The sequence below is a fragment of the Thermobia domestica genome, chromosome 17 (genome assembly GCF_964235325.1).
Source record: "Thermobia domestica chromosome 17, izTheDome1.hap1.1, whole genome shotgun sequence".
In the NCBI taxonomy this organism is placed as follows: domain Eukaryota; kingdom Metazoa; phylum Arthropoda; class Insecta; order Zygentoma; family Lepismatidae; genus Thermobia; species Thermobia domestica.
The window spans coordinates 15,931,973-15,943,361 of NC_137470.1; the positions used below are offsets into that span (position 1 = coordinate 15,931,973).

Consider the following 11,389-nt stretch of genomic DNA (forward strand, 5'->3'; position numbering starts at 1 on the left):
GGGACACGCATGCGCAGTCGTGAATTTTTTCCTGCCCGCAGAAAGCGTCAGTCGCTGGCGCGTAAACAAATGAAACACGGGAGACTTCCTTCAGTGTAGATGTAGAGGGGACACGCATGCGCAGTCGTGAATTTTTTCCTGCCCGCAGAAAGCGTCAGTCGCTGGCGCGTAAACAAATGAAACACGGGAGACTTCCTTCAGTGTAGATGTAGAGGGGACACGCATGCGCAATCGTGAATTTTTTCCTGCCCGCAGAAAGCGTCAGTCGCTGGCGCGTAAACAAATGAAACACGGGAGACTTCCTTCAGTGTAGATGTAGAGGGGACACGCATGCGCAGTCGTGAATTTTTTCCTGCCCGCAGAAAGCGTCAGTCGCTGGCGCGTAAACAAATGAAACACGGGAGACTTCCTTCAGTGTAGATGTAGAGGGGACACGCATGCGCAGTCGTGAATTTTTTCCTGCCCGCAGAAAGCGTCAGTCGCTGGCGCGTAAACAAATGAAACACGGGAGACTTCCTTCAGTGTAGATGTAGAGGGGACACGCATGCGCAGTCGTGAATTTTTTCCTGCCCGCAGAAAGCGTCAGTCGCTGGCGCGTAAACAAATGAAACACGGGAGACGTCCTTCAGTGTAGATGTAGAGGGGACACGCATGCGCAGTCGTGAATTCTTTCCTGCCCGCAGAAAGCGTCAGTCGCTGGCGCGTAAACAAATGAAACACGGGAGACTTCCTTCAGTGTAGATGTAGAGGGGACACGCATGCGCAGTCGTGATTTTACTCCTGCCCGCAGAAAGCGTCAGTCGCTGGCGCGTAAACAAAAGAAACACGGGAGACGTCCTTCAGTGTAGATGTAGAGGGGACACGCATGCGCAGTCGTGATTTCTTTCCTGCCCGCAGAAAGCGTCAGTCGTTGGCGCGTAAACAAATGAAACACGGGAGACTTCCTTCAGTGTAGATGTAGAGGGGACACGCATGCGCAGTCGTGAATTTTTTCCTGCCCGCAGAAAGCGTCAGTCGCTGGCGCGTAAACAAATGAAACACGGGAGACTTCCTTCAGTGTAGATGTAGAGGGGACACGCATGCGCAGTCGTGAATTTTTTCCTGCCCGCAGAAAGCGTCAGTCGCTGGCGCGTAAACAAATGAAACACGGGAGACTTCCTTCAGTGTAGATGTAGAGGGGACACGCATGCGCAGTCGTGAATTTTTTCCTGCCCGCAGAAAGCGTCAGTCGCTGGCGCGTAAACAAATGAAACACGGGAGACTTCCTTCAGTGTAGATGTAGAGGGGACACGCATGCGCAGTCGTGAATTTTTTCCTGCCCGCAGAAAGCGTCAGTCGCTGGCGCGTAAACAAATGAAACACGGGAGACTTCCTTCAGTGTAGATGTAGAGGGGACACGCATGCGCAGTCGTGAATTTTTTCCTGCCCGCAGAAAGCGTCAGTCGCTGGCGCGTAAACAAATGAAACACGGGAGACTTCCTTCAGTGTAGATGTAGAGGGGACACGCATGCGCAGTCGTGAATTTTTTCCTGCCCGCAGAAAGCGTCAGTCGCTGGCGCGTAAACAAATGAAACACGGGAGACTTCCTTCAGTGTAGATGTAGAGGGGGGACGCATGCGCAGTCGTGAATTTTTTCCTGCCCGCAGAAAGCGTCAGTCGCTGGCGCGTAAACAAATGAAACACGGGAGACTTCCTTCAGTGTAGATGTAGAGGGGACACGCATGCGCAGTCGTGAATTTTTTCCTGCCCGCAGAAAGCGTCAGTCGCTGGCGCGTAAACAAATGAAACACGGGAGACTTCCTTCAGTGTAGATGTAGAGGGGGGACGCATGCGCAGTCGTGAATTTTTTCCTGCCCGCAGAAAGCGTCAGTCGCTGGCGCGTAAACAAATGAAACACGGGAGACGTCCTTCAGTGTAGATGTAGAGGGGACACGCATGCGCAGTCGTGAATTCTTTCCTGCCCGCAGAAAGCGTCAGTCGCTGGCGCGTAAACAAATGAAACACGGGAGACTTCCTTCAGTGTAGATGTAGAGGGGACACGCATGCGCAGTCGTGATTTTACTCCTGCCCGCAGAAAGCGTCAGTCGCTGGCGCGTAAACAAAAGAAACACGGGAGACGTCCTTCAGTGTAGATGTAGAGGGGACACGCATGCGCAGTCGTGATTTCTTTCCTGCCCGCAGAAAGCGTCAGTCGTTGGCGCGTAAACAAATGAAACACGGGAGACTTCCTTCAGTGTAGATGTAGAGGGGACACGCATGCGCAGTCGTGAATTTTTTCCTGCCCGCAGAAAGCGTCAGTCGCTGGCGCGTAAACAAATGAAACACGGGAGACTTCCTTCAGTGTAGATGTAGAGGGGACACGCATGCGCAGTCGTGAATTTTTTCCTGCCCGCAGAAAGCGTCAGTCGCTGGCGCGTAAACAAATGAAACACGGGAGACTTCCTTCAGTGTAGATGTAGAGGGGACACGCATGCGCAGTCGTGAATTTTTTCCTGCCCGCAGAAAGCGTCAGTCGCTGGCGCGTAAACAAATGAAACACGGGAGACTTCCTTCAGTGTAGATGTAGAGGGGACACGCATGCGCAGTCGTGAATTTTTTCCTGCCCGCAGAAAGCGTCAGTCGCTGGCGCGTAAACAAATGAAACACGGGAGACTTCCTTCAGTGTAGATGTAGAGGGGACACGCATGCGCAGTCGTGAATTTTTTCCTGCCCGCAGAAAGCGTCAGTCGCTGGCGCGTAAACAAATGAAACACGGGAGACTTCCTTCAGTGTAGATGTAGAGGGGACACGCATGCGCAGTCGTGAATTTTTTCCTGCCCGCAGAAAGCGTCAGTCGCTGGCGCGTAAACAAATGAAACACGGGAGACTTCCTTCAGTGTAGATGTAGAGGGGACACGCATGCGCAGTCGTGAATTTTTTCCTGCCCGCAGAAAGCGTCAGTCGCTGGCGCGTAAACAAATGAAACACGGGAGACTTCCTTCAGTGTAGATGTAGAGGGGACACGCATGCGCAGTCGTGAATTTTTTCCTGCCCGCAGAAAGCGTCAGTCGCTGGCGCGTAAACAAATGAAACACGGGAGACTTCCTTCAGTGTAGAGGTAGAGGGGACATGCATGCGCAGTCGTGAATTTTTTCCTGCCCGCAGAAAGCGTCAGTCGCTGGCGCGTAAACAAATGAAACACGGGAGACTTCCTTCAGTGTAGATGTAGAGGGGACACGCATGCGCAGTCGTGAATTTTTTCCTGCCCGCAGAAAGCGTCAGTCGCTGGCGCGTAAACAAATGAAACACGGGAGACTTCCTTCAGTGTAGATGTAGAGGGGACACGCATGCGCAGTCGTGAATTTTTTCCTGCCCGCAGAAAGCGTCAGTCGCTGGCGCGTAAACAAATGAAACACGGGAGACTTCCTTCAGTGTAGATGTAGAGGGGACACGCATGCGCAGTCGTGAATTTTTTCCTGCCCGCAGAAAGCGTCAGTCGCTGGCGCGTAAACAAATGAAACACGGGAGACTTCCTTCAGTGTAGATGTAGAGGGGACACGCATGCGCAGTCGTGAATTTTTTTCCCGCTCCTTGAAAGCGTCAGTCGCTTTCAGTCGGCCAACAAGTGAAGACGTTTAGTGAGCGGTCGTCGAATTTCAGTTTTTTTTTTTTTTTTTTTTTTTTTTTTTTTTAAATTACAAAACCACTTGAGCAGCGATATTGCGTCAAATTTTACCAAAAGCTTGGCGATACCCAAACGAAAACCATTCCATCGGATCGGCACATTCTATGTTGAACGAGAGTTTGGGCATGAGGAGAGTGTCCGCAAAATTGGATTTAGGCTTTCATCGTCAAACACAGCATTCCTGTGCATCATCAGGCTCCGTGTGATTTTAGGTTATTTCCCAAGTTGAAAATGCCACTAAAACGGACCCGATTTGAGTCAAGAAAAGATATCATGCGGAGTTCGACTGTACAGTTGCTCATCATTCCAAAAACTGCGTTCCGGAAGTGTATCCAACTATGATGGGAGTCTTGGAAGAAGTGTGTGCATTACCAAGGAGATTAGTGTTTTCGATTTCCAAATCAATAACTGTATTTTTGCCAACAAAAGTTTCGATCACACGTCGTATGTATGTGGTAAGATATACAGGGTTATTCAAAAAGAAAGAACAGATTTCAAACATTTATTTCTTCCAAACTACAAAAGATAGAAACATGATTCGAACGTTAGGTGATTAAGAAAAGTTTACAATTGATTGTTAGTAATTATGGTGTGCATTCAATATGAGCACCGTGTGTTACAGGACAAATGTCAAAAGGGTGCTAATGCAAAATTCGTACCTTTTGTTCTGGTCGTCAGGATGCAATGCTTGCAATTACTGCAGTTTGTATGGCTTCATGTGCAGATGATCTTTTAGAACTCGCCATACCGTCGGTTGAGGAATGTTAAGTTCTTTGCTTGCTCGTGATGTGGATTTCTTCGGGCTCCTTTCGTAAAGTGTACGAATACGTTCGACATTCTCATTCGATGTGCGTGGACGTCCCGTGCTTTTCCCTTTGCAGATGCAACCATCTTCTAGGAATTTTCGATGCCACTTGTAAATTTGCTTATGATGTGGCAGTTGTTTATTAAATTGACGGCGAAATGCTTGCTGAACTGCAACAATGGACTCCAGTTTTGCCAGTTGTAGCACACAAAAAGACTTCTTCTGTGGTGACGCCGCAACTTCACTACAAACAACAACAAACAACAGCGCCAATGTGGCCGTGATTGGAACTTCTATCCGGGCTGTTTAAATTGTGAACTTTTCTTAATCAAGTAACGTTCGAATCATGTTTCTATCTTTTGTAGTTTGAAAGAAAGAAATGTTTGAAATCTTTTTTCTTTCTTTTTGAATAACCCTGTGTAATAAAATTTTATTTACTTTTCCAGCATCAGCATCGGGAATCCCAGCTCCTGGGCCGAAAAACGTTCATGAACCACCACCAGCTGAAGATATCTCGCAGACTGCAAGTAAACTAGATGATGGCATCAGAAGCGTGGCTGGTGCTAGTACAGATTCAGGTTAGTAGAAATTAATTTCACACTATAACAAATATTTAAAGCAGTGTGATCGAACTAGAAATTCGCTGGCCACTAATTTATTCTTTACCGTCGTTCCGTGTATTTGTAATATATTTACCTTGACGAGTTTCAAGAGCGGTGGAACAAGTGGGAGCCCATTTTGGAGGCGATTAAGTGAATTTGTGCCTATATTGTTGTAATAAATAGTTACAAAATTCCGGGAACTCTTTGACTGCTCTTCGTATATCAGCCTTGCTTTCTTTACCTAGGAGACGCATTGTTTGGAACAGAAAATGTGTTTTACTCATCTATAGAGGGACACCATCCAATTTTTATAAATTTGAAATTCTGTTTTTCTACATTCTGCCATTTTCTACCTATTAGTATATCATAATTACGTTTTTGAATTACAAGCATAACACTTGTCTATGGCTTCGCATGCGTACTCTCACTGAACCATTTCAGAGATAAATCGAATTAAATTCGTTTAAAAATCCCTAAATGCTTGCAAAGTACACAAGAAGTTGTTTTGCAAATATGGATCATGCGTTACTAAATTCCGAAATTGTAATATTAATGACGAATGTATTTAATTTTGTTCTTGATGATAAACTTGTATATGAGCATCATAAAACAAATATAATGCTTCGAAAATCTAGTGCGGAGTTGTCCTTGAAACAGTTGGTTAAATCGTCTTCCCTCGAAAAGCGGAACAAATCCCTCCCTTTTCATCGTATCTAGCCGTCGCGTAATTAGCATACAACTAAAAGGCTCAATCCTATTTCCTCCTTTCCCGCTCGCCGCAAGGAGATTGAAAACGGAAGCATTTTTTTCAGTCGCGGTTAAAGTGCGGTACGGTTAGTGTACGAGACTTCTGATGTTAGTATTATTTAAAGCTTTTTTGTTGGGGGGTACGCGTACGCTTAAACTTTGGAACAGATTCACTCCATATAGCTCGGATGTGTGGTTTGCAGGTTTAGATGCTAAACACAGATCACATAATGCACAAGAGCACTTGTGAATTGCTCTGTATTTTTTATGTAATCATGGTAACCATTTTGTAATTGGTTATGCACCCTTGTGTATACTGGGTGGCCCAAAAGTAGGTATACAGCTCTGCATTAATCAGTATGACATTTTAGTTTGTTAAGATAATGAGTGTCTTTGCTTAGGTCTCTTATAGCTTAAGATATAAGTGAAAAGAAATATTCTTCACTAGTACTATACTATAATATAATACTATATATTATAGTATATATATTATAGTATATTATATACTATAATATACTATAATATACTATATTATAATATAGTATAGTATATTATTATAGTATAATATAAGTTCGCCTTAGACTCTGAATACCAAAAAGTGTACCTTCTTTAGTAAAGACTTAGTATGCTAACTAACTAGTCTGTGACTAACCTTCGATTAACGAATTCTCTCTGAATACCGCCCATTGTCATCAACTCTGACCCAAGTAGTTGTAATCGAAGAATGTCCTCAAAATTCACCCCAGTGGTCCCGGAAATAGGGGTGGGAGATGCTTAGATGTTATGAAATACACTATTGTTTAAATGACATATGATGACAGGTAGGGGTGGGGTAAAGCTAGTACACTATTGTATGTATAGGAGTCACACAAAAGAGAACAGTAATAGATGTCAAACTTGAAAAGATAAATGATTAGTAAAATAAAAGAATAATAGAAAAGAGAAAACCTTGGAAACTTGTTGAACAATGGTAGATTGTTATAAAGAAAGAAAAGAATAATAGAAGTACACAATACATTGTAGATGTATGCATTTAAAAGAATATTAAATAAAAGAAAAGAATAATAAAAGAGAAATCTTGCAGCTGTATGCTTTAAAGAATAATAATTTAGTTGTTGAACAATCGCAGATTGTTATAAAGAAAACGAAAAGAATAATACAAGTACACAATACATTGTAGTTGTATGAAAAGAACTTTGAATAAAAGAAAAAAGAACAATAAAAGAGAATCCTTGCAGCTGTATGCTTTAGAGAATAATAATTTAGTTGTTGAACAATGGTATATTGTTATAAAGAAAAAGGAAAGAATAATAGAAGTACACAATACATTGTAGTTGCATGCTTTAAAAGAATTTTGAATAAAAGAAAAATGAATCATAAAAAGAGAAACCTGCAATTGTATGCTTTAAAGAACAATATTTTGGTTGTTGAACAATGGTAGATTGTTATAAAGAAAAGAAAAAGAATAATAGAACTAAACAATACATTGTAGCAGGAATTTTGAATAAAAGAAAAGAAAAAATAATAAAAAGAGAAACCTTGGAAAATCATCGAACAATCGCAGATTGTTAAAAATAAGAGAAAAGAATAATAAAAGAAAAACCTTGGAAAATCATTGAACAGTTGCAGATTGTTATAAAGAGAAAGAAAAGAATAATAAAAAGAGAATAATAAAATGAGAAACCTTGGAAAATCATTGAACAATCGCAGATTGTTATAAATAAAAGAAAAGAATAATACCAGATGTTGATGTCGTGGGAAGTTGAAGAGAACATTATATAATAGATGAAATAATTATGAAAAGACTTTTAAGACGGCGGGCGATGGCGGAAACGCGAACGCGGCGCGGGAGAACGGAAAACACTTGCGTGCGCGGACGGGAATAAACTTGCAAATGAAGTAAAATACAAGAAGATTTAGAATTTTAAAGACAATTGTATTTACCTTGAACGCATATATCAAAAGAATTTTGGGAATTTTTTGTTGTTGTAAAGAAAACATTTTTACATGTTTGTATTGTGTTAATGACGTATTTAAATTTTGTTGTTTGAAAGGAATAGGTGACTTGTATGAAGTTGATGCTGTTGATGGGCGCCATCTGGTTTGTTTGAACTGTTTAAATATTTGGTCTAGGAATTAATTCGTGCGGTTGGTACGCACACATTGAAGCTGTAGTACAAACACAAAATACATAAATACCTTAAGAAAATATTGTCCATCGCTAGCCACCACTTTCGCCCATCTGTCAGGCAATGTACGGATTCCGTGGCGAAAGAAGTCCTCATCCTTGGAAGCGATCCAGTCAGAGACCCATGTTTCGATATCTTCTGAAGAAGTAAACCGCTGTCCAATCAAATCGTTGTTCATGCAATCGAACAAGTAGTAGTCCGAAGGAGCAACGTCTGGTAAATACGGCGGGTGGGGTAAAACTTCCCATCCGACATTTTCTAAATAGGTTTTGACCGATTTTGCGACATGTGGGCGAGCGTTATCATGTTGAACAATAAGTTTATCATGTCTGTTCTCCCATTCTGGTCGTGTTCTGGCCAGAGCTTGCTTCAAACGCATTAATTGTCGTCGATAACGTTCTCCATTCATAGTTTCACCCGGTTGCAGCAGCTCATAGTACACCACACCTTTCATATTCCACCATATGCACAGCATAACCTTTGCACAGTGAATATCTCGTTTTGGTTGTGATGGACCTGGTTCACCTGGTTTCACCCAGGCCTTTTTTCGTTTAGGATTCTCGTAATGGATCCACTTCTCATCACCCGTAATAATTCGATGCAGAAACCCCTTTCTGCTCTGTCGTTGAAGCAGCAATTCGCAAATGGTTTTTCGTCTTTCAACGTCTCTGTCTTTCAATTCATGTGGAACCCAATGTGACATCTTTTGAATCATTCCCATGGCTTTCAAGCGTTTGGAGACTGTTGTTTGATCAACGCCTAATGCTGCTGCAAGTTGTTCCTGCGTTTGACACGAATTCTGCTCGAGCAATGCTGTCAATTCTTCGTCTTGAAATTTTTTTGGCTGTCCAGCTCGCTCTTGGTCTACCAAGCCGAAATCACCACTTCTAAACCGTGCAAACCACTTCTGACACGTTCGCTCAGCTAGAGCATGGTCACCATACACTTCCACCAAAATACGATGACTTTCAGTCGCACTTTTCTGCATGTTAAAGTAATGCAGCAGGACACCCCGCAAAAACACTTTATCAGGCACAAATTGCGCCATGTTCACTTAACTACAAACTGGTGTTGTTGACGCTTTAATCCACTGCCCTATACTACGAACGATACGCGATGACAGGGGTTTGCAACACATGTGTGGATACACGGAACTGTGGGACGCTCCGTTCGTTGCGCCATCTCTTGTCCACCCGCACGAATTAATTCCTAGACCAAATACGAGAGTTTTGGAAAACGTTGTACGTATTTTAGCTATGGCTGGTGTGCAGAAGATGCACGCCGATGAAGAAACCTTGCTTTCTCCACCATGTGCGGAGAAGCTGAAGACAGAAAATAGGGATTTGCCAGTAAACTCAAGACCGGGTTCTCCAGATAGTGTGGAAATTATTTATCATCATCTTCGGATGATGATACAGATATTGAAGAATTTTTATCAGGATCAAAATCTTTGTTACCAACAACGTCACGATTTTGTAGATTAGATTGTGATTGTGGTATATTTAAAGTGGACTCAAAGTGCATTTTAAAAGCTATTAAAGACTTGAATATATATAAAGTTTTAATTTGTCATGGTTGTGAAGAAGAATTAGAGGAAAAAGCAGTAGCAAGTTTAATAGACATTGAAATTGGTGAACTGTTTTATATATATGCAAAATTACATGTAATTGGCACATGCACAGAGGAACTATTTTATGAAACGTATTATGATTTAATTGAAGAAAGAGAGAACAATTTTATGTGCAAACTGATTGACATTTTTAGGATGAATGATAGAAAGCATATGCGAAGTGAACTGTAAATGTAAACAACATTGTGTTTGTGTTTGTGTAAATAGTATAAAGCCATACAAAAACTGAAACTAAGATTTATACTTTAAATTCTTGACTATGTATGTATGAATATTACGTTTTCCGAAAATAGTTTTTGTGTATTATGTAGTGAAAAATATATTAGTGAAGTTTGTGTTTTAAAACTATAAGTGTATACTTAAGTTTAAACATTATTTCTTGTGAACATTAATGTTTATTTCTTCATGATATTGGTACTTTTGCTGTTATACAACGAACTAACTATTATTGATTTATTTGAAGTGTTTGAAGAACAACATAGTGAAAATTCAAGTATAAACTTTATACGCAAAGCGCGTGAACAGTGAATTTGTTGAACAAATTATACCGTTTTTCTTAGAACGTAAACATGAATTTTTAACATGTGTTAATGAATACACTATTGACATACAAGTTGTTAGGATTTCAGATCATGAATTTATTATTTGTGATTTTTTGTTTAACTCTGTGTGATGATACAGTAAATTTGAATTGTTTAATAAAATCACTAGTAGAGTACAATGTATTTCCGTTAGGTTGTCAAAAACAAATCGAACATTATACTTACACGGATTAACTTGTAATGATTTGTAATATTTTCATTTAACAGAGTTAAATCTGTGTAATATTATTATTATATTGTATTATACATACGTAACTTTATACATTAACTTTGCAAACAAGATGCAACCCTTTAATCTAAAGGTGCAGAAAAAAACATTTGTGAATTAAAAATACATTTTTGCAGTAACTAATAATTTTAATTTGGAAAATAAAACATTGTGCATCATCAAATGTATTGTATGCAAACAAGAAATAATAATTATTATTGCGTGTAATGATTGAAAATAACATTAACTTTTTCTTATTAATGTAATTTTATTGTATTGTAATGTGCTGAAAATATAAAGAAATAAACTTTTGCATTACAATATTTTTTTCATGTTTTCTTTTTTCAAAAATTGTTAATGAAATAAATAATTAGAAAAAAATTTTTGAATATGTTTGAAAGTAACATAAGTTTGATATTTTTTGTATTTACTTATATTTTTTGGTGATTAATTTTGTTTCACATGTTTTCATTATTTTAATTTTTCGAAATATTACTTTACATTTTAAGAAATTATTTAAAGATAAATACGAATAATAAAATACTTAGCTAAGTATTACAACTTGAAATATATATTTTTCTTTAGAGTACAATAAAATTTAAAACTTAAATAATTTATTTGTGAACCAATAAATAAATGTTCCGGAAATACTAAAAGTTGTGTAAACGTATTAATAACTTGTTGTAAAAATGTTTTGAACTTTTCAAACAATTCGTTTACTACGTAAACTCCACATATTTATTTATTTAATTTTGTGTATTATGAACACATTTGTTTTTTTACGAAAACTCCAAAGAATAAAATTCTGAAATAGTAAAACTACTATGAACAGCTACGCTGTTAACCTAGAAGTTACTAATTATTTTACGGATCGCTTCCAAAGAAATCTCTGCTTATGTATTCTATCGCTTCCTTTGGAAACTCATTGTTAAAAATGTGATC

The 11,389-nt window shown here is 39.7% G+C and overlaps 1 protein-coding gene across 2 annotated transcripts in view; it reads left to right on the top strand.

The window, feature by feature from the left end:
* The window catches only part of LOC145673883 (DNA topoisomerase 2-alpha-like), a 58,915-nt gene extending 48,152 nt beyond the window's left edge, over nucleotides 1–10,763 (top strand). For both annotated transcript variants that reach the window (XM_081743670.1, XM_081743671.1), the window contains exons 7-8: nucleotides 4,916–5,047; nucleotides 9,262–10,763. In XM_081743670.1, the coding sequence (XP_081599796.1) occupies nucleotides 4,916–5,047; nucleotides 9,262–9,491 (362 nt within the window). In that variant the 3' untranslated portion in view covers nucleotides 9,492–10,763. The remainder of the gene's footprint in view (nucleotides 1–4,915; nucleotides 5,048–9,261) is intronic.
* The last annotated feature ends 626 nt before the right edge of the window (nucleotides 10,764–11,389 follow it).